Genomic DNA, 23985 nt, shown 5'->3' with positions numbered 1-23985 from the left:
AAAATAATATTTCTTGTTGCCTAATCCTGATTTCCTGTTTCAGTGAGGTGTGGGGATGCCGTGAAAGTGGCGGAGGCGCCCAGTCAATAAGCCATGCACACTTACATGGAATGTGTAAATCCATCAAGTGTTCTCACCATGCTTCAGACTATGAGAGCAGTGTGGATCCCTGCCACCCTGCCATGCCCCATGAAAACAATGCGCCCTCAACTGGACATTATAAGAGGCGTTAGAGCTCTATGCCATGCACATCCGGAGACCTCAAGCTGATTGCTTTAGTGTGGCATCTAACTGGGTTTGCGGCTGCAATATGTCTACTCTAGCCAGCTGCCTATGGCGCCGCTGGCACAGAGCAACCAGGTGACACCATTTCAAAAAACACCAAATCTGGCCACATTGTTAGGGGGAGCCAAAAGGGCACTAGAACATTCCTTCCTGTAGCCACCCTGCATGGAGCCCAACGACGGCTTGTAATGCACTCGATGGGAGTACTTTATTTAATATAATACCAAAATGACAGTGAGTAAATTCCTATTGATGACGTTACCAGGTTCCTAGGAGTGAGGACAACTTGCTGCTGTGCAAGTGGGAAGTGCAAGCGTCTGCGAGACACCGCAAACGGCACTTTTTCCCCAAATGGAAGATGGGCTCCCAAGGGCCCTGGGCCTATGGAATGGCATTGGCTTCCGGTCAGACATCACAGCTACAGGATTGTAATGGAACTGTCCAGTGGTGATGGCACAACCAGAGGATTATAATACAATTGTCTTGTTATAGTGACTTAACTAAGGCAACACAACACAATTGGCAGTTCAGTTGTCAGTACTCGAGTATTATAATTGGACAGTTGTACTTTGACGGCTACAGGTTTATAATGATGTTCTGTTCTGTTCATTATATGTATATTAAGTTATAATGAGTATAATAAAGTATTATAGGGTGATGGGAAGTTATATAAACGCCCAGAATATCCTGCACACCTCTACTATTCCCAAAGGTACACAAGAAATGCAGATCAATTTCACTGCCACCATAATAATTCCTATGGAAATTAGGATGTGTATATATTTACACATCCACCTTACAACACACTCGCAGAAGGCCAGCACAGATGGAGCCGTCCACACTCAACGAGTTATGACTAAGCTCTTCTCTTTAGTCCTATCACACTCCCCAACATCAGCAGCTAACCAGACCCAAAGTGCTGTTGCCTATCACATCTTGGACTCTTCCCTATGGATGAACAATTAGCGTTAGTGCGCACCAATCTGTGGTGAAATGTCAAATAACTAAAGAAAAATCTCTAATTGTTTTGAAGTGCGGGGGAGGAACTATGATCCTGGCACAAGATCACAACAACATACAAAGAAAACAAAGAAGATCCAACAGTAGAGTCCTCCCGCGCCCTGCACACTATCATATACGGGACAACAGCCAAAATTCAACAAGTGCTACACACAAATTTGAGTACGTCGGTACATATTGCAAAGAAAAATCAGTATGAATATTTTGTAAAACCAAGAAAAATAAATTTAATAGGATCACACTTTCTGTTTCTGATGTATACGTATGTGGCTGATCTGAGTTGCCTCTAGATGATTGAATACTGTTTTTCTTGAAGAACACATTAAAGTGAATTAGTGTTTGTGTTATTTTCCCCTTTCCAGTCCCTGTAGCTCTTGAAGAAGAGGTGCTTACCTCGAAACGCGTCAGCCACATACAGATGTTACGTCAGAAACAGAAAATGTGATGCTATTAAATGTATTTTTCTTGGTTTTACAAAATATTCATACTGGTTTTTCTTTGCAATATATACCGATGTACTCAAATGTGTGTGTAGCACTTGTTGAATTTTGGCTGTTGTCCCGTATATGATAGTGTGCAGGGCGCGGGAGGACTCTACTGTTGGATCGTCTTTGTTTTCTCTTCCCTATGGATAACACACACTCCAGTTTCTACCACCAAACCCACAGAAAGCAGATTGGCACTCAGGAACCGGTTATTTCCAAACTAGACCCATCACACCACAGGTTTTGCATCTGCCTCTCCGACTGCCCCACTAATGAATCCCCCCGCCCTTGTTCTCTTACAGAGCCAAGCAGCTAAAGGAAGTGAACTGTTAATGCACACGATTAAACCCAAGAAATGAACAAGAAAGCCATTACCTTCTTTAGGAGCATTCGTGTCCCAAACAGACCACATCTGAACGAAGAAGAAAGGTGTCCAGCAGATGATGTAGGCCAGAACGATGATGAAGGTCATCTTGACAGTTCGGATCTTGGCCTTGGAGATCAGCTTAACGCTGCTGACCCTGGACAGGGTGGTCTTGCGCGTGGAGTGCGAGTTGAGTGCCACGTTGGTCTCGCAGACCGTCTTCAGGCGGATGTTCTGCCAGATCTTGAAGCTAATGAGACCATAGCAGGTGCTGAGCATGAACACGGGGATGATGTAGACCATCAGGGTGATCCACGTCACGTAAGCTTTGACACCCCAGGGCTGGATAAACTCCCCCCAGCAGTCATGCACCCCGATGCCCACCTCCTTCAAGGAGAAGATGTGGATCTGAGGGATGCTCACCAGAAAGCTCAGGATCCAGGTCACAACGACGTAGACGCGGTCCGAGCGCCGGTGGAGGGAGCGCAGAGGTTGGCAGATGGCCAGGCACCTGTCCAGGGACATCAGCAGTAGCATGTATGTGGAGGCAAACATCCCCACCACCTGGAGGTATTTCACCACCCTGCAGAGGAAATCCGGTCCATAAAACCTAAATGTGATGTCCCAGATGAGCTGCGGGAGCACCTGGAAGAGGGCCACCACCAGGTCGGCGATGCTGAGGTGCTTCATGAAGAAGTACATGCGCGAATGTTTGTGCCGGTTGATATGGATGGCCAGCAGCACGCACACGTTGCCCACCAGGGCCAAGATGAAGATCAGGGCTAGCACTGCTATCTCGACCCGGGCCATGTGGTCATTTCTTTTCAAGGGGTCCCTGGTCTTGTTCCCGGAATACGTTCTGTTCTCCAGACTGGAGTTGTCCCAGGAACCATTGGCCAACAGAGCCCAACAACCGTTCTCCTTCAAACACAAGCCCTCCATGTCTCCTGGTAGAAGTGACGATGGTGTTGGGTTGTCCAGGAGGATGGGTGTTATCATCCCTTTGGAGTGATCCTGGTATCCATCGCTGCCTTTAATGATCTCCTTCTTTGCCTCCTCTTGTGTCACTTCTGTGGTCTAAGGCTGGGGGGATCCTTCACTGTCCAGGATTCGCTTATCCCGTATTCAGGTCTTCACTAGGGACTTGCTTTGCTCACGCTGCTCACATTGTCCTCCAAGTTGGTTCCTCTTCTTTCTCAGCCTGGTACTTTTTTTTCCTAGCCTCCTTTTTAAGGAACAGGACCATAAGCTCCAATAACAAAGGCGGGGCCGGGTGCGGGTGGGAGGTGTCCACCAACAGGATCAGGTCTGTCCAATGGAAACAAAAACAAAAGGGTTAAAGTGGAAAGAAATCGCACTCCTGGTCAAGTCCGGGAATACCATCAGAAAACTAAAGGGGTTGTCCAGTACACACAGGCTCTCTTAGAGTTTTCCAGGGTGGCTAAAAGTCTCACTGGCAATCAAAACAACCACACGACATGCCCCTCAGAAAATAATAATATCAGATTGTATATAGTGCTTGATTCGGGATTCAAACTCCTTCTAACCGCTATGATTAGTACTCCATTAACAGAACTAGGAAAGTTGCAGGGCTGGTTCGGCTCTGTCAGGTTTAGAAATTACGGAAGTACAAACTGACACCATTACAAATGCAAGCGCCTAACCCTTGAGCTATCTACCAGGAAAGGTGCATCTAAAATGCAAACATCTATGCCTGGCCCCCAGGAGATTATTTTCTGTGGCCCACAAAGCTTTATTTTTGGGGCCACTGCCTCCCACTCCCCCACTGTTCTCAGCAGTTTACTCGGAGTTTTGAAGCAGGGAAAATATCTCTTCCCAGTTAGCACAGGTTTGGTGATACCGCGCTGTGCGTGTTTGCGTGTTCATGCGTGCGTGTAAACCTTAGAATGGTTCTTCTTTACTACACAGCAACACGTTGTTTAAGATGTCTCAGCTTTCTTCGGTTGGCAATAACAAAACCCGGTTTTAATGTTACTTAAATGTCCCCAAAGTCTATTCGATCGCCCATGTAATTGATGGTCATTGATAAGGTTTCCCGAACATCTCTTAAAATGTGTACACCTCTCTGAACAGGAGGGAGCACGACTTGCGGGTGCTGCCTGATTCACAACATCCCTCAGAGGAGGAACACGGCCAGGTGACCCGCCCTCCCTGCCAGGGACGCCCTGGTGCCCCGGGAAGAGGCACTGCACCGAAGAAGAACAGCACCCGCGCGTTGCCCTTCTCCGCATTGGTGACACATCTTTCCTGGGGCTGGGCTGCAACCTCCTTCGCCACCCTGCAGGCATGGCCTCTGAATGCCTGCTTACCTCTCCAGAGAGTAGGTACTGTCAGAAAGCAAACGCCAGCCCGACTCATCTGGCTGCGGTCGGCACGATAGTCTGTCAGTAGAGTGCCGGCATGTCTCTTCGGAGTTCTGCAACTGACTGTCATTACACAGTGAGCACTCGCACTTAGTATCAGTCAGAAGTCACTGCCAGGCCACGAACTAGACTGCACGCACTGTCAGGAGTGAGAGTTACGTGAGTCTAAACTCTCCCCTACTGACTGCCAGAGAACGAGTGCTCACGCGAATTACAAGACTTGGGCACTGTCAAACAATGTGTACCTGCACTTCTCGCTGCTGGGGCTTTCGTACAATGAGTCCCTGCACTTCTCACCAAAATGTAGACCATGTCAGGCAATTGACATTATCATGTATAACCAGACTGCTGGCACTGCTACACAGCGTGTACACGCACTTCTCACAACCTGCGGGGGCTGCAAATGAGTACATGCACTTCTCATGAAAATGTAGACCCTGTCAGTTAATGGCACCATCCCATATAACCTGACTGAAGGCACTGTCAAACAATCAGTACCTGCACTTCCCGCTAGACTATGTCTGAATAAGCACTTGCTCATTTCGCCAACAGCAGGCACTGTCAGACAACGAGCACCTGGGCCTTTCACCAACTGCAGGCACTGTCAGACAACGAAACCCTGAGCCTTTCACCAACTGCAGGCACTGCCAAACAACTGCACCTGGGCCTTTCAACAACTGCAGGCACTGTCACACAACGAAAACCTGAGCCTTTCACCAACTGCAGGCACTGTCACACAACGGGCACCTGGGCCTTTCAACAACTGCAGGCACTGTCACACAACGAAAACCTGAGTCTTTCACCAACTGCAGGCACTGTCACACAACGGGCACCTGGGCCTTTCAACAACTGCAGGCACTGTCACACAACGAGCACCTGGGCCTTTCACCAACTGCAGGCACTGTCAGACAACGAAACCCTGAGCCTTTCACCAACTGCAGGCACTGTCAAACAACGGGCACCTGGGCCTTTCAACAACTGCAGGCACTGTCAGACAACGAAAACCTGAGCCTTTCACCAACTGCAGGTACTGTCACACAACGGGCACCTGAGCCTTTCAACAACTGCAGGCACTGTCAGACAACTACAACCTGGGCCTTTCACCAACTGCAGACACTGTCAGACAACGAAACCCTGAGCCTTTCATCAACTTCAGGCACTGTCAGACAACGTGCACTTGAGTCTTTCAACAACTGCAGGCACTGTCAGACAGCGAGCACCCCCGCCTTTTACCAACTAAAGGCACCGTCAGACAACGAACACTGAGCCTTTGACCAACTACAGGCACTCTCAGACAAAGAAAACCTGGGCCATTCACCAACTGCAGGCACTGTCAGACAACACACACTGGAGCCTTTCGCCAACCACAGGCACCGTCAGACAACGAGTACCCGAGCCTTTCACCAACTGCAGGCACTGTCATGTGACGAGCAACGGATACTTTCAACAACTGCAGGCACTGTCAGATGACGAGCACTGGAGCCTTTCACCAACTGCAGGCCCTGTCAGATGACGAGCAACAGATACTTTCAACAACTGCAGGCACTGTCAACCGAGCACTGGAGCCTTTCTCCAACTGCAGGCACTGCCAGACAACGAGTACTTGAGCCTTTCACCAACTGCAGAAACTGTCAGATGACGAGTACCAGATACTTTCAACAACAGCAGGCACTGTCGAACAAAGAGTACGTGAGCCTTTCACCAACTGCAGGCACTGTCAGATGACGAGCAACGGATAGTTTCAAGAAATGCAGGCACTGTCAGCCGAGCACTGGAGCCTTTCTCCAACTGCAGGCACTGTCAGACAACGAGTACTTGAACCTTTCACCAACTGCAGGCACTGTCAGATGACGAGCAACGGATACTTTCAACAGCTGCAGGCACTGTCAATCAACGAGTACTTGAGCCTTTCACCAACTGCAGGCACTGTCGGACAACAAGCCCATGATCCTTTCGCCAACTGCAGGCAGACAACGAGCACTTGAGCCTTTCACCAACTGCAGCACTGCCAGACACGGAGCACATGAGTCTTTCATAACGGCAGGCACAGCCAGACACGGAGTACCTAAGCCTTTTACCAACTGCAGGCAGACAGACAACGAGCACTTGAGCCTTTCACCAACTGCAGGCACTGCCAGACACGGAGCACCTGAGCATATCACCAACTGCAGGAACTGTCAGACAACGAGCACCTGTGCCTTTCACAAACTGCAGGCACTGCCAAGAAACGAGCACCTGAGCCTTTCACTGACTGCGGGCATTGTCAGTCAACGAGCTCCTGAGCCGTTCACAAACTGCAGGCACTGCCAGGCAACGGGCACCTGAGCCTTTCACTGACTGTGGGCATTGCCAGTCAACGAGCCCCTGAGCCTTTCACAAACTGCAGGAACTGCCAGGCAACGAGCACCTCCCAGTGCGGCCAAGCGGGGATAGCTCTGCAGGTGAGGCGTTGGTCTCGGGCATGTGGGCATGACGCAAGGTTTGAAGTTCCAATCCTGCAGAAGGACAGACTTAATGCAATTCTTCGAAGGTTGGTAAATCAAGTGTGATTAAAGTAGGGCAGCGATCGGGTCTGGCATGCAGCGCTACACAAGAACGCAGTGATGCTATTGTGATAAGCATTTCCTGGAAACAACACGGCTGCCAAGCTGGCAAAAGTCGATGCCGCAGGCGCTCGGCAACATATAACTTCCGCTACTATAGGATGCTGGTCCGCTGGGTTCTTCTCCCCTTCGCAGCGCGACCCCCAACTTACCCGCCTCGCATTCATATCTGGGAAGGAGGTCTTCAAAATCTTTCAAAGAAAATGCTAAATAACCGTCGGCCCATTTTGCATACCGGTGCAATGGCGCTTTGTCACACCTTTCTGTTAAGTGCTAATCGCAGGAGCACGGTGCGTGCATGAGTTGTGTTCTAGGAAGAGGAGGTGTGCACAGGTGGTTACAATAAAGGGGGCGCTCCTTTTATTGCACCGATCTCCGATTTGTACTGAGATCAGGCTTTCCATCTTGCGGTGACCAACCACCCTGGTCCTCAGACCAGTTCAAGAACTAGCCTTGACACCTCCAAACAGTAACAGCCAACGGGCTTCAGAGCGATGGGTTATCCTAAAGTTTTACCCGGGGCGGAGCGTTCGGGTTAGTCGGAGCCTTGTGCGATTCTTCACGGATCTCGGACAACCTCCCACAGCTCGTAGAATAAGCAGAAGTAGAAAACAAGCACGAACAGGTTCGTTTTACAAAGACTAGTTAATATATGTTTAAAATAGCAAATTGCTCATATAGCATTTAATAGAGACATTCAGCCCATTTCTAGGACCAACTACCCTAAATTGTTGCAGGTAACAGGATTGCGGTTGCATGAGATTAAAAACCATGTAACCAACATCACACAATGCGACTAGCGGTATTAGCCGGGATTAGAACACATTACTTCAGAATGCGGAGCCGGTACTTGAGCCACTTTTCTGCCACCTCATCCCCAAACTGATGCCGGCTCACATATCTTGTATTGTTTATGTATTTCGTGGGTTTTGTTTAGTGCACTTGTTTGTATACTGCATTCCGTTCGTTGCCCAATAGCACTGCCAGACACAAATAAACAAATAACAACAGCAGGACACAGAAGCAAACCATGCGGTGAAGGAACGGCTAGAGTGACAGACATAGAAAAACACGTCTTTGTGGCTACTGTGCCGTAAATGAACGTACCTGCCTCAGCCAGACATGGTGATTGCCGTGAAGTAGTTCAACGTTGTTTCCCTGCTGCACCTTCCCGGTAAAGTTAAATGTAGGTGTTGGTGCCGTGTTTTCCTCTTTGCCCGCCGCCTTCAATTCTCCTGTTGGCTACTTGTGCTGTCATCTCTGGATATGAAGAGCCTGCAAGTGGCAACACGTTTCTCTCAGAGCCTCCCGTCCCTTCTGGGAAGAAATAAAGTGGGGGTGGGGCTGGGAAGGAGCCTGGGAGTCAACCCGCACGCTCAGAAGAAGTAACACAGGAATTAATGCATGATGCGGGCAGCTGCCCCGGGCATTATCCTTTCCCCAGCCACGGCGTCTGTACCGCTCAGGAATGGGCGTCCTTCTTCCACTAGATGGCGATACAGGACAGAGCCTTCCCAAACGCAACCATTTGCACGCATTATAAAACTCCCAGGCATTAATCCCAGGTAATTTGGGGATTGCTCTGTGCGCCAAGTGTCGAATCTGGGAGTTTGAAAGAGTGGGGGGGGGCGCTGCAGTGCCGTGGACGCGTAGTCCAATCTTATAGTTGATACATATAGAAACAGAAGGACAGAGTTGTACTTTGTCCCGCATTTCCACAGAGGCATGTCGTATGTGTGTGCCGTTCACCCGGAATCCCTGTGCCTTATTTAGCGGCGAGTGAGCCAGGAACTCATTGCTAGGACGATCCTAGCACGAGCCCAGCTGGCCAAACAACAAAACATCAGTCATGCCACAACGCAACATCCTTAATTTACTTCCCAGTGTTGGTGCAGTAAAATTCAATTATTTGCCCAGGATCACACACCGCGGTTAAAATGTGAAGCCCGGTGTTGAGTCGAGTCTGCCCTTGAGACCCTTGACCAGATATATGTTCTGCATTAGTTGATATACATATTTGGTAATGTTTCGTTTCAAAGTGCTTAAATAATACCGTCTGAAAAGGATGACTTGAAAAGTACACAGGTCAGATTAGCACTTTGCCACACCATGGGAAAGCCGGACTGCAAACCCCCATGTTCTCCTCTAGCACAGCTGGCATTACTATTGCGGCTGCACGTAACCCGTGTGCAATTCTATCGGGCCTCTTCCTCCTTTAGTTATGACGTGTGCTGAAAGCGGCCAGACCCGGAAGTATCACAGCTCTAAATATGATTACAGTACAGGAATGCGGTCATGAAATAGAATGACAAACACATTGCTACAGTGCATGCAGTCATCAGGTGAAAGAGAAAACGTTAGAAGTCATTGAATGGCGAAATACAGAAATCACCAAAAAGCCCATGGCAGTAGGTATATTTGATAAATATTAGCTAAATAATTTGATAAATTGGAGCTAATATTCCCAGTCCTGGAAATGGACAACATTTACTGGGGGCACTGCTCCCCCCTTTCACACGCAAGGGAGGGGTAGTGGATTGCCAGTGGTGTAGGTGGGACTATGGAGCAGACCTAGGTGCCCAATAATGTGGGTGCCCTGAATATTGCATGCTGGCTGCTTTGCATAATAACGAAGTGCATTTTGGGAACATAAGAACGACCACCAATGTATCAAAGACGTGTCGGATATTAATTCAATTGTGATTTTCTGCTGCGCATGCAATGCACACTGTGTTTGGTGCTCATTTCAAATGTCAGAATATTCACCATGATGACAGTACAACGCTTGGAAAGCAACAGACATGCACTGAAATTTGGAATGTTTCATTGTTTGATCCTGGGCTGTGCTGTCTGGTGAGAAAATGGTGACTTCCAGATGCGGGGTGTGAGGGCATTGCATATTGCGCTCGCTGCACGCATTGAGACTCCAAAAGCGCAGCGTTCACAAGATTCACGGCAGTCAGCCCCAGCAACTTGGAGGGTGAGTTATGGGCCTCGGTCTACACGAAACGTCACACCGGCAAGATACTTTCTGTCAGAATGCATCTCCTTCTGTTTTGGCTTAATTCCTTCGTTCCATGACCCAGAACGACACTGCACAAGAACATTCTCCTTAACCAACCCCCCCCCTCCCAGACAAACAGCCCTTTAGGAATAACAGGGGCCTGCCCGGGGACGTTCAAGGCACGCCTTCCGCTTCCTTTGGCATCCATGTCCATTTCAGAACGTCTGACCTCCTCCTGAGAGCCACCCTACCACTAGGTGGCGCCTCCACTGCAGCCAGGCACTCTGCTATATCGAGTGCACAGCTTCTTGCACTTCAGTTGGGCCAAGATGAGGCTGCTAGTAAGTCACCAACCAGTGGGTAGTTCAAATGTTCCGTTCATGGACACCGGCTCTGACCCTTGCTTGTTTACTCAAACACTTCTACTCCGAGGTGCTCAATGCGCATGGGCACCCTTACCTATCGCACAGCATGGTGCCAATATGATATATAAATACGCATATTAATAATTCCCCTTATTAAGTTGACAACCTGAACCATTCCAATCTGTAGGTGTTTATCCGTTCATACTTTTTCTTTGCATTCTGGGACTTGTAGTCTGCGTTTTATAATGAGAAAAGGGGAACTACAAGTGCCAGAATGTAAAGAACAAACCAGGACTGGATACGCACCTATGGATTGGAATGGGCCATGTTGGCAACTATGTTTTCAGAATATAACCTGAACATTATACTTAATGAAACCTTGAAAAGGACACATTCTGGGCCCGATTCATGGAACATTTGCCCGGTTCAAGGTCAATTTGCACTGCTGAAAACTTGCTTTGCACTGCCGACACAAACGCTGATTCATGGAACCGTGCAAAGTGTATTATTGCCGTGCAAAGTCCAGGCAAAGTCAGCGCATAGTAATTTTTGGAGTACAAAATGACTTAGCCTGGAATTTGCACGGTTCCATGAATCAGGGTTTGTGTCTGCAGTGCAAAGTTACTTTTCTGCAGTGCAAATTCACTTTGAACCGTGCAAATGTTCCATTAATGGGGCCCTTGTGCTTAGTGCTCTCCTCAAAAATGACTCCAACCTGTTGCACTACGTGCAAAAAGAGCCCATTCATGTTGCTGACATTGCTCACCTTAAAAACCTTAAAAACCTTGTCTCCGGAGGATATCTCAGGGGCAACGTGCTCGCCTTGGAAGCAAGATGTTGCAGAGCCACACAGGTTGGATCCCTGGGTCCGCCATTAGAAACCTCTGGGTATTAACCATGTTATAAATAACCATAAGGTCCTGCTGCTTAATAAATGTAAGTATGGTTTGAGCTGCAGCTGTGCACCATGAGGAGGAGGCGCACAGGGCTATCAGTCACAGGGATTATGAGGCCTAGGGTAAAATGTGTCGTGAGGCCCCTTTCTATTGTTTGCACTGTGCCAGCGGCACCGCAAATAGGAGACAAGGAAACTCTGGGGCATAGCTATGATATGATACAGCATTTATAACGCACCTATACACACGTGTTTCAAGGTGTGTTCACGTGCGATGAGGCAAGGGAGGGAAGACAGAGACAACGATCTTACTAGGCCAGGTGAAGGTGACATTGAGATTGTGCCAGGGGAGGGGGGGAAGGGAAAAGTGCAGGTGGAAGGGGTGGGCAATGCAGTGCATAGGGTATCAGTAAAATTAAGACAGTAAATAAAAGTGCGGCCAGGTGATGGCAAGTGCAAGGGTAAGTGCAGACATCAGGTGTCAAGTGCTGGTAGGAGGTTGTAGGAAAACAGAAACAGACCCAGAGTGCAAGAGTTGCCAGGGAGGCAGTGCAGGTGTGCAACTTGGGGGAGGAGAACTAGGCCTGAGATCAGAGTGTATCCAGGTAACCAGTGCACTTTTGAATTCAGCCAGGATATTAGAAGGGGAGAGGAGGAGAGAAATCAGAAGCAAAGAGGAAGGTCTTGAGGTGCTTCCAGAACCGGAGATGGTTCTCTTCAAGTTTCAGGGAGGCTGGTCCAGAGGGATGCCCCAGCAAAAGAAAGAGATCTACCACCGACTCGTTGCTTGGAGAAGCGACTGACCCTGAGGGAGTTGGAGGCGGATGTGCAAAGAGCTTGAGAAGGAAAATATTTACGTAGAGAGAGTTGAAGGAAAGGAGGCCCCAGGCCCCAGATGGCCTTCTGGACAATACAGAGGGGTTTGAACTTAATTCTCGCCGCCACTGGGAGCCAGTGCAGAGATTTCAGTCCTAGAGAGATGCTATCCCTGGGCTTGAGGCCAAGGACAAGTCTTGCAGTCCTGTTTTGGATGAGTTGCAGAGTGCAGAGAGTAGAGACAGGCAGATTTAGAAAGAAGCTGTTGCAGTAGTCCAGCCTAGAGAGAACCAAAGCTCTGGAGAGAGTGAGCTTCTGGGTTAAGGAGAGGAAAGGAAGTATACCTCTGGGAGGTGCAGCTGATAGTGTGACTTCTTAGAGAGGTCAGAGATGTGAGGATAGAGGGAGAGTGTGGAGTCGAAGATGACCCTGAGGTTTTAAGTCAGGCAGGTGGGAGCAGGAAGAGGGCCAAGAGAGGCCGGCAAGAGAGCGACAGGAAAGGAGGGAGCAGGTGTGCCAATGAGGAGGATCTCAGTCTTATTGCTATTTAGGCAGAGATCATTGGCGGCACACCACTCCTGGATAGCAGACAGGCAGAGATGAGAGAAGGAGAAGAGGTGGTGGAAGGGAGCCTGAAAAAGAGTTGAGTGTCATCCGCATAGCACTGAAAGTTGGGGCAGAGGGCGGCAATTCGGTGGGCAAGTAGTGCCAGGTATTGGTTGAACAGCCAGCGAGAGAGGTTAGACCCCTGGGGAACACCACATGAAGAGATAGAGATAGAGGAGAGGAAGGACCCAAGTTGGACCGGGGAAGGTCGATCGAAAAGGAAAGAACTCAGCCAAGCCAAGGCCTGATCGGTGATACCCAGGTTATCACGGAGACGGTTGAGCAGGATGGAATGGTTGACCATGTAAAAGGCAAAAGAGAGATCAAGTAAAATGAGGACACAGGGGGTATCGGAATCGAGGTTAGAGAGCAGGTCTTCACGGATGTTCTGGAGAGCAGTTTACATGTTTCTGGCAGCTCTGAAGACAGACTGATGGTCATGGAGACAGTCAACTGATTCAGTGTGAAGATTAAGCTGGTAGATGGGCAGCTGTTCCAGGAGTTTTCTGAGGAAAGGAGTGAGGGAGATTGGGCAATTGTGTGCTGGGCAGGAAGGGTCGGCGATAATGTGTTCCTTGATAGTTTTGGAGGAACAGGTGTGAACCTGTTTTTATGAGACTTTCATAGATCGGACTTGTCTAGAAACCTCATCTGGGGAGAACAGGGGAAAGGCAGAGAAGGAAGGAGGAGAGGTGGATGAAGAAGTGCCGGGTGAAGAGCAGGGAGTGGAGGGAGGAGGGGGCGAAGAGGAGGGGGATGTCTTGCGTTTTAGAGATACAATGAGAAGCCAGCGGTGTGCACAGGACCTGGGAGGGGACAGGAGATGTAGAGACGGCAGCAGGATTGGCCAGCTCCTTGCAGATTTTAAAAAGTTCGGGCGAGTCGTTAGATGCTGCAGAGACGTGGGCTTGGATGTGGGCTCTCTTCTTAGTGCGGACAGAGAGCCGGTTTTGCCTTTGTAGCAGGCGGCAGGCCAGTTTGTCAGAGAATGTACCTGAAGCATGCCATTTCCTCTCAGCCACCCTGCACTTGCGTTTAAGGGTGACAAAGTCTCAGTCATACTAGCAGTTGCATTTGGCTTTGGGCTTCAAGCGGATCCTCATAAAGGGGCAAGCACATAAAGAGTATCAGATATAGCAGAGTGGAGCAAGGAGAGGGCTGTGTCAGGGTGTGAGTCAGCCGAGGTTGGAGTGGGGGGTGAGAAAATGGTGGCAAAAACCTCAACTGACAAATGTTTCATGGGTCAGATAACCGAGAATGTAGGTAGCAGTGCTGGAGTTGGCTTGGCCTGAGGGATAGAGAGGGTGAGTTGGGAGGAAAGGAGAAAGTGATCACTCCAGGAAAGAGGAGTGTTGAGAGCAGTCAAAAGGGGAAGGTTTGAAGAGATCAGAACATCCAGAGTGTGCCCTGTAGAGTGAGTCAGAGGTTGTGAAAGAGTCCAGAGGAACGACAGGAGGCATCCAGGTGGATGTTGAAGTCTCCAAGAAGGAGGAGTTGTGGGGTCGAGACCAAGAGGGAAGAGGAGAGGTCTGCCCACTCAGAGAGGAAGGAGGAGATCTGACAGGTGGCCGATAGGTGGTAGCCCCAGTAAGGGAACGGCAAGGAGAGAGAGAGCCTGCAGACAAGGCATTCAAAAGATGAGTAGGCCCGTGCAGGAATGACAGAGGCAGGAATCCACTCAGGGAAGATCAGGGCTACACCCCCTCCGGAACGGTTGGATCTGGGTGCAGAGAGAATCTTGTAGCCATCAGGAAGGAGAGTGTCAAAGTTCATGACAGAGCTTGTTGTGAACCATGTCTCGGTGTGTTGGGTGTCCTGACCCACGTTTGGACTATTATGCTGCAACAGTTGGTGCTGTGGGTTTAGAAAATCCAAGATGGCGAAAAGCCCACGTTGCGCTAGAATCCAGGAAAACTGCGTAGTTTTGGCGCACACCAAAATGTTCCCCTGATCTGCCACCCACCAGTGCGTGATGGGCCAGGAGTGCCATGGGTGAAATGTGTGCCAAAGGAAAAACAGCAGTGCCGGTTAGCTCAGAAAGCGCTTTGAAATCACCTTTGTTTCTCTGAAATGCAAGCTAAAAATGCCTATCTTAAACATTGCAAGATATTCAAAAATCTCAATGAACACCAGCAGACATTTGGCAGCAGGTAGACTTACGTGCATACAAAATCTGGAAAGAGAAAGAGCCCAAAATAATGTTCATAATGAAACTGGCTGAGCCGTGGATGTCAGCAGCTGAAGTGAAATTGGACTGAAAGACACTAAAATCTAAATGTTTAAAATAAATGAGTGACCTACTGTTGAGTGTCACATAGTTTGCAATTGTTTAAATGTCATAGTTTTGAACTTAGGATCAGTGTTCTAGCTGCATGTGTAAAAATTGCAAGTTTGGTTTGAATGTAGAAAACTGGGAACCAAAGTGACATTTAGCTGAAGCCTGGCTTAAAGAGATTGAATTCTGCCTGACAACTACCCCGACAGGAGTTGAAACTTGATCAGCAGCTGTGTTCCCAGGCCTGGCTGCATTCTGCTGCCCCTGACAAAAGGAGATGACACCTCTCTGATTGAATCAGGGGAGGGGCACCTAGGACTGCAGGAAACTGAACAAAGCACTGTCTTGGGCTCAGGCAAATGTTATATTGGGGGGGGGGTCGTAAAATAGCTTCCTCATGGGAGAAGTGGGAGGAGAAGTGCCTCTGTGAGCAAGCTGAGCTTGCGGGAAGTGGACAAACCAGAAATTCCACCATGTGCTTTGGAAAACCACACCCCTTTGGGGCCAGAGCATAATTTTAAAAAGATAGATAATTCATAGTGCTGACTTGTAAACATTATATAAATAATATCATCATTCTTGTGATTTTTCTGTGCACATTTTAAGAGGTGTCAGGACTCTGTGGTGTGTTCTGGGGAGTAGTAGTGGAAAATAAGGTTGTTACTCCAAATGTATGCATGTTAAAAATCTGACACTTTATTATCTGAACCCATATCCCTTGTGCACATTTGTGTAAAATCTAGAAAAGTTTAGAGGTCATTATCTGGATGAAAAGGGCAGAATTCTGTCAAAAGTGAACACGACATCTTACAAAGACAGGGATTGGATGGTTTGGTGCTACAGAAAATATGTTAAATGGACATATAATATTAGAAAAATGGTACATAGATAAATGGGTATTTGGATCAGAAATAGATTTGTGTGCAATTTGACAAGGGGAGGACCCTCTGACCCATAAACCTACCTCATCACTCTGACTCACTGTTCCCTTCTCAAATCAGGTCAAAGAGAAATCCTTGACCTATCAAATCATGAGTGGGTTGGGCAAAGAAAGTTAGCATCCACGCCCATTTTCAAAAGACATAATAAGAGCCAATGGAACCCAGGTAGGGACATTCACTTTCCACTTTCTTGCGAGACGCTTTGCCGGGAGACTCCAGACTTCAAATCCATCAATCTCCAGAGACCAGAACTTAACTCCAGAACTTAAAGCAGAGAGGCCTGGACCACCAGCTAAATCCTTTTTCAGCAAGCCTTCAGAATCCAGATATCCAACCAAACTATTCTACAGCCGGGCGAGCTGCTGAATTCTTTGCCAAGAACTTTTGCCAAAACCGGTAGCAGACCCAGAAAGAAATGCCGATAGCAGAACTGCAGACCAGACCCAGACTGCTGTGAGCAGAACCGGTGCCTGATTGACCTGCCGAGCAGAGAGAACCGCAGCTAAACCTATTGACCCGATCCGTGACGAAGTCGCATTCCTGTCCAAAACATAGTGTGAGTACTCAGCCAGAACTGTGCAAAACTAATCTCTTAGTTTAAAATAATCTAATTCAAACTATTTTAACCTATTGAGAACTACATCATAGAAATTGTGTCTCTCCTGTTAATTCAAAGCTGCAAAACTGTCATCTGTCATTCTGAGCTTTACTTTAATTTTGAGAATCTACCTTCACAAAATTGTCCGTATCTCTTGAACGGTTTGTGATAGAAGCGAGATTTAACTTTTATTTTAAAGCTGAGATTCTAAGCTTTCCAACAATCTCTAAAACGACTTGCTACTCCTTATAGTTGCTCCATAATTACGCCCGATGCACACAGCTAAATTGCCGTGATTTTACATTTTGCTTCATTCCAGCCACGTGTAAAAACATTTGTCTTCTGCTTCCATTATGGAATTCCGTTTTCAACCTGGTAACCATCCCTGAATCATTGATAGGGCTGGCCTGAACTGATTTAAAGTATCTCTCAATCACGCTGAACCTCTAGAGGGAATTAAAATCATTTTTAGCATATTTTTCCCTTCTTTGCATACCACCTTTAAAGTACTTTGCCTGTGTTTAAAATCATCCCTGTTTCTCTAAGCTTGCTAGGAGGGAACTGAATTCGTATTGTACTGTGATTGTATTCCTGAAGACTGTGTGTGTTACTTCCACCTCCTTACATTGCATAGAGGGGGGGGGGTGAATTGCCAAAAGGGGAAAAGTGATTATATTATGTTTTGCTGAAATCATATCAAGTTTATTCCTGTGTTGCTTCTTTTCCACCTTGCATTTCCTTGTACCATATAAAGCATTCTCAGCTACCTTATCCTCTATACTACTCCTAAGTAATTAAACCAGTGTGCTAGTATAACATCACCCATTGTTGATCACTCACTGTCATATGTCTAAGTGTGATATCAAATATTAATTTATTATCAAAGTGTGATATATATCTATTGTTTAATTTTTCAAATAAACCTTTTTTTAATTTGAAAACAAACCTACTTCTTGGCTCAGTGGGGTCAGGGGGATTCTAAGAGAGGGGTGTTATACAAGGGTTCATCATCCAGATTATAACTTGTCTTAAAAATATATAAATAAGGGCTTCCCTTGAGCAATCCCAGACAAGGCACTGACTTAGTGGGAATGCCTGATTGGAGTCATTAACAGGTGAGACCGAGGACATCGAGGTCAAGTTCCTACAGAAGGCAACAAATGTCAAAGGAGTGGTTGACAGCTGAGCAAGAGATTAGAGTGGCAATATGAACAAGGTTGCTGTTGTGTATGGCTTGGCTTTCCAGAAGGAATGTTGTGATGTCATTTGGAGTGTTTATGCCTGAGTTATCGAATGCATGGGACAATGTTCTAACCTGGTCAGTTGTTCAGCCAGAGGCCTGGGTGATGGGCTGCCAGTGTTTCTATATGTCCTACCTGTAACTTTTATGTAACCTGATTGACTGCTTGTAAAGATACCAATAAACCTAGCAAGTCAACCTAAGAAGGCTGGGAGTCACTTCACTACAATGGCGACGAGTTGGTCTTTTAAGAAGAATCTACACGTGAAACAGATGTAAAGCTATTGCCCTGCTGCGGGGGGGGGGGTGCAGGAAGGAAGAAGAGGACAACACTGCCCCCAAATGAAGTAAGGCCCATCACCCAGGGTGGCAAGGTACTGCAGGGCTGAAAAGGGGAAGCCAACTCTTAAGTTGAAGAAAGGGGAGTTGTTTCCATCAGCAGGAGAGAGAGGCAGAGCTGGGTCCCATAAGCAGGAGAAGGAACAACGGATTGGTTATTAGCCGGATTATTATGATCCAGGGACATCTTTATGGAGTCATCTTCCCAGTTTTGGGGTGCCAATTAATGGAAGATGCATAGCGCTTGGATGCTGGGCATGAATTGCATGGCAGGTGAAGCGAGTCTCATGTGCAGGAGAGAGGAGTCTGATGGTCTGGAGAATAACTGCTGTGGTTATGTGCACTAAAAACTGCTGCTCCGGTTATGTGCACTGAAGTACAACATCATAGCTGGGCTTATGTGCATGTCATTACTGCACTTACAACTACGGAAGACTGTCCCATCTGTGCATTGGAGAGTTCGAGCTGGGTCCCATAAGGGAAGACAGTGGTACATAGAAGGTCTGGTGGTCAAAGGATTGGAGTGGTTGGACAAACCTGCAATGAGTACTAATGCAGGGGATCGGAATACGTAATGGAGGTTGGTAAAAGCTGCGCAGTTTGGCAACATTGTGGACACATCTGCACGATGGAGGTGTTTGGACATGGTACGGCGTGGGACAGATCCATGGAGCCTGATTGGGGTAAAACACAGGACATGGTACAGCGTGGGACAGATCCATGGAGCCTGGATTTGGGTAAACTACGTATGCTTTAAGCTATGGACCTATGGACATGGGTAAAATGGTTGAAGTTGCTTGCTCTATGGATTGAAGTAAAATGTACTATGTGGAGCATCCTAGTGTGTATTTTTCTTATGTGCTTATCTGCGTATCATTTACTTTGATGCACATAGGTGGATTGCAGGCTGGTATCTGGTGTTTTGTTTTTAAGTATGGATGGGTATAGTTTGGATGTGATGAGTGTATTTTAGAAGTAACACTCTTGAGGATTTTCAGTTTAGGGTCGCAGCAAGCGACGTGGACTTTTAGTATGGAGTAAAGTGTATGGTATGGTCCAAAACTAGTATGGAATTCAGGGTTTTCCTGAATGTTTAGTTTTTGAATTCTTTGAGAATTTTCAGCATTTACGTTGTCCCATGACAACATGGACTTTTATTTGACAACATGGACTTTTAGGATTAGATTTGGGTCGGGTTCATGACATCTAATGTTTTACACTTGACGCGACCCGAACTAACAAATTCTGACATAATCTGTCTTCAGGAAACATGGCTTCACCAAAAACCAGTAAGTGATGGATACACTGCCTATATGAACCCAGTGATTTGCCGGCAAAAAGGACGCCCCTCAGCTGGTCTTCTAACTTTCATCAAAATGGGCTCTCATCTTAATGTAGCAGACGCGCAAAATATCACTCCGTGGATCCAGAGACTCATTATACAACAAGAAGGGATTCCTGAGAAGAATTCTGTACAAGACCTTTTGATACCCGGCCACAAGCAATACATGGGTATTTTCAATCTATATTGGAATCCTAACAAAATATCTGACAACCTCTTCCTAGATTCTTTCTTTACAACAATGGACGAAGACACCTTGAAATAATCCGGAATCACATTTATCATTTGCAGTGATTTGAACATCCACCTTTTTTCCTCCAATGGCGAAGAGCTCGAGAACCACCTGCTAGAACCTTGCGCGAGGCGATGGTCTAAAGAAATGACTGATCGAAACATGATGCGACTTGATGCCCTAAATGCATCTTCTAACTCATTTACTCCAACGTGGTCACGCAGAACCAGTTCTGGGATCATCGACTATATTTATCGCTAACGGAGCATCAAAGAGCCCATATGCCGGATGGAAAATATTGCCACAAAAGACAGCGATCATTACATCTTGATCAGATCATGGTCCAACAGCAAAGAACCATCATTGCGAATTCAATTACCTGAATTGGAAGTCAATTCTAGGGAAACAAGATTGAAATTATTACAACCTGAAATAAAATCTCTCCCAGATAAATTAATCAGTACAATGATGATAGACGAATCCAAACTAAACTACGAATGGATACTACAAAATTTCAATCAATGTCCAACTGTTGGACATCAACCGAGGAAACAACATCATCATGCCTACAGCCGCATGATAGCACTAAGGAAAAAAGCCCTCAGATCTCAGATCAAGCAACTGAAGAAACAACTAAATCCAACTAAATATATTCAGATTAAACACCTAAAACAAAGCTATAGAATTGGTTGAAAAATACGAAGATGACACTCAAACAAAATGACGCAGAGACCATGTTATGAGCTATGGGGCCGTGAAATACACAAGATCTCTGGAAACTCCTGAATGAAACAACAAATATAGCCGACCATATGAGGTCCCTCCGAGGTCCCTGAAACAAGCTGGATCACCCACTACAACCATCTATATCAAAAAAGCCCCGTGGTCGGCTGCGAGGAATTAACAACCATACAACGAAAATAGTTGTTCGAGTGGGAGCTTGCGGATATAAATGATGCACTACGTCATCTAAATGTATCTCGGGCCCCGGTCCAGATGGCTTATCAAATGCCATTATAAAAAAGAATCCTGACACATAGGCAGCTTTCTGCAGCCATCTATTCGTGCTGATAAATCGCACAAAAATAATCCCTGCTTCATGGCAAAGAGCGACAATAATCCCTATCTACAAACAAGGACCAACTGAGAATCCACTAAACTACAGGCCCATTGCGCTTTTGCACCCATTGGGGAAAGTTTTCGAAAACATCCTTCTTTTGAAACTGAACCATTGGGCCACCATAGCAAACAGACATGCCATCCGGCAAACTAGTTTCGTTAAGAATGTTGGGACCAATATCAACTTATTCATCTTAAACCTGCTCAAACATGAAACCATCAGATCCAGTACTCCGACCTATGCAGCCTTCATCGACCTGCATCTCATCTTCGATACAATTAATAGAAACATCTTATGGGACAAACTATCAAAATGGGGCTGCCCAAACAACATACTGGAACCAATAAAGTTGCTATATTCCAATACACAAGTGCAGATCCGTTTGAGCAAAAGTGGTCTTGTCACACAACCAATTAAAAACTGGCATGGACTTAAACAAGGCTGCCCACTGGCTGCAGCCCTGTACAATTTGTACACTTCAGATTTTGAAGAGACTATAACTACTCCACAAATGAATCCACCTAAATTCAACTCAACATCAATTCCTATGATTCTTTATGTTGATGATATTGCAATCTTTGCCAAAACACTGATAGGCCTGCAAACTGCCCTGAATAACATTCAAAAATATATGCATACAAATCAGTTGGAAATAAATACCATAAAACCAAGATCATGTCACTAACGACTCAAAAGGCCCTTCCCAGAAAACACCATCATTCTTTCTACAGAAGGAAAACATTTAGCAAGTTCAAACAATCAAATATCTAGGGGTTTGGCTCAATAAATCCTCTGTCGAACAACCATGGATTGGCCACCTGAAAAGTAAAGCACATTCTCTAGTGCGTCAGGGCTTAGTACAACATAAAAAATTTGGGAAATACTCCACGAAACCAATCACAATTTTCTTTAAACAAAAGGTTGTACCCATCTTGACATACGGCGGAGAGACAATGATAAACCTACCGACAACTGTATGGATCAATTGGAGCGAATCCTTTGGACAAAGGTCTTAGCCATTGCGAAATGTATTCCAGCATCTAGAATTCGATTCGAACTTGGCCTCCAATCCCTCCAATCAACCATACGGTGGAAACAACTAGATCTTCTCAGGAAAATAAACAACAATGACCAGATTCCCGCCTTGAATATTCTTCGTCCAGTCGCTGGAAATATCAACGCAATGGCTCTGAATAAATGGAAGGAATTTCTTAACCAAGAAAGGATAAAATATGACATTTCACTTGAAACCCTAATCTGTAGACCACAAAGAGCCAAACTCCAAATTGAAAGACTTGTTTGGATATCAACAATAAAAGAGAAAAACCGATATGTAGGTATTGCAAGGAGGATGACACTATTGAAAGTCTACCCCATTTTTTTATGCAATGCACAGCTTTGGCAGACAAACCCCTTGCAGTCGCTACACTCTACATGAAATTCAATAAATCCATGGACCCAGAACGATGGGCACACATCTTATCTGGAAACAACATTTGTATGACAACTGCGGCTATCCGTTTCTGGCAAACAATCCAGATACAATTAATGCCTGGTCATGGACAATTGCCTTGCATCGGATAAATCCAGATTAATTTGTTAAAATTTTTTGTATGAACTACTTTAATGAGAATCTTTCATTGTTGATAAATGTAAGGTTTAAAGTTATAAACCATGTGCATTTTAAATAAAAAAAAAAACAAAAAACAAAGGTTTTAGAGACTAGATGTAACTTTTTGAGGATTTTCAGCATTTAGGTCACTAAATAGCGACATGGACTTTTAGGTATGGATTTGGTTTGGGCTTCATGACATATATAGTGTTTTTTTAAAGAAATGCATCCAAACGAATGCTGAAAAAATTGCAATGTGAACCACATATTGTGTAATATGTGATGTATGGAGTAGGTTATGGAAGATCTGTATGGATCTGGGCAGCTAAGTCATTTTGGGGGTAGCGCCTTCAATTATCCCTTGTATGGGTGTTGATATGGTCAGTCTGGTGATTGAGGGGGTAGCGCCTCCCATGTTTTTGGTTTTGGGTGAAGCCTATATGAAATGTATACGTATGGTTGCTGATGGTGTGAGTGCCAGGTCAGCACGTCTTACCTCTCAATGTGGTTGCTGGTAGTGCCACCAGTTCCGTCGGGGCGTGACTATAATAGGTTATGCACGGTTATTCCACGTATGGCTGTGTGAGGTGGTAGCGCCACCAATTGTCGGGGTATGACTGAAGTTAGTCATGCAAGGTGATTGGTGTGGTATCTGGGTGGTAGCGCCCCCAGTTGGTGAGGGGTATGTGTGTACGGGTGGTAGGGACCCCGACATTGGTATTGGCATGTCTGCGGTGATGGGCATGCAAGGTCAAACACTACCCCGACTTTGTGGTTTATTTACCACAAATAATTTGATTTTTTTTCTCTGTGCACATGCGGTGCGGCTGTGTTTAGCTGTACTGTGTGCGCTTCTTTGACTCTTTCCACCCTCATCAGGGTCCAAAGTGTGACAGTGATATTGGTTGTTGATCCTGGTGTGCCTGGCCAGTGCATCGGGTATGAGGTGAGTGGTAGAGTGTCAGAGCACGTGTTGTGTGCTAGCCCTTACGATGCGAGTCGGTGTGAATGGCTTATGTTGGTGTGTGTGGAGATGTGTTGTGCAACGTTGTGCGCTGTTGGCGGAAGAGGGGAGATTTGTGTGTAACGCTTTGCTGTGTGTGATGTGCAATGTAATGGGAGGAGATGTGTTGTGTTGTAAGAGTATTCAATTCAACACTACAGCTAAGTCAACGCCTAATCTATAATACTGAATGAAAACCCTTATTGATATACCTTTATGTCCAGTTCATGCGCTCTGGATGACTACCCCTATATAACACCCCTCTCTTGGAATCCCCCTGACCCCACTGAGCCAAGAAGTAGTTCTGTTTTGCAAGTTAAAAGGTTTATTTGATAATTTAAACAATAGATATATATATGTCACACCTTATAATAAATTAATAATTGAATATCACCCTTAATCTGATATGATAAAGATTAACAACAGAGAATCTGGCACTAACACGCTTCTCTATAA

The 23985-nt window shown here is 46.3% G+C and overlaps 1 protein-coding gene across 1 annotated transcript in view; it reads right to left on the bottom strand.

Moving 5' to 3' along the window:
• OXTR (oxytocin receptor) overlaps positions 1-8539 on the bottom strand; it is a 191924-nt gene extending 183385 nt beyond the window's left edge. Inside the window, exons 1-2 of the mRNA XM_069643476.1 lie at positions 8249-8539; positions 2166-3462 (exon numbers count right to left, since the gene is read on the bottom strand). Coding sequence (XP_069499577.1) covers positions 2166-3153 — 988 coding nt within the window. The 5' untranslated portion in view covers positions 3154-3462; positions 8249-8539. The remainder of the gene's footprint in view (positions 1-2165; positions 3463-8248) is intronic.
• Positions 8540-23985: the final 15446 nt, after the last annotated feature.

The sequence above is a fragment of the Ambystoma mexicanum genome, chromosome 2p (genome assembly GCF_040938575.1).
Source record: "Ambystoma mexicanum isolate Mex_15411 chromosome 2p, UKY_AmexF1_1, whole genome shotgun sequence".
NCBI classification, from domain to species: Eukaryota; Metazoa; Chordata; class Amphibia; order Caudata; family Ambystomatidae; genus Ambystoma; species Ambystoma mexicanum.
Note: the sequence above shows the minus strand (reverse complement) of the source record. Positions and strands in the feature narration are given on the sequence as shown.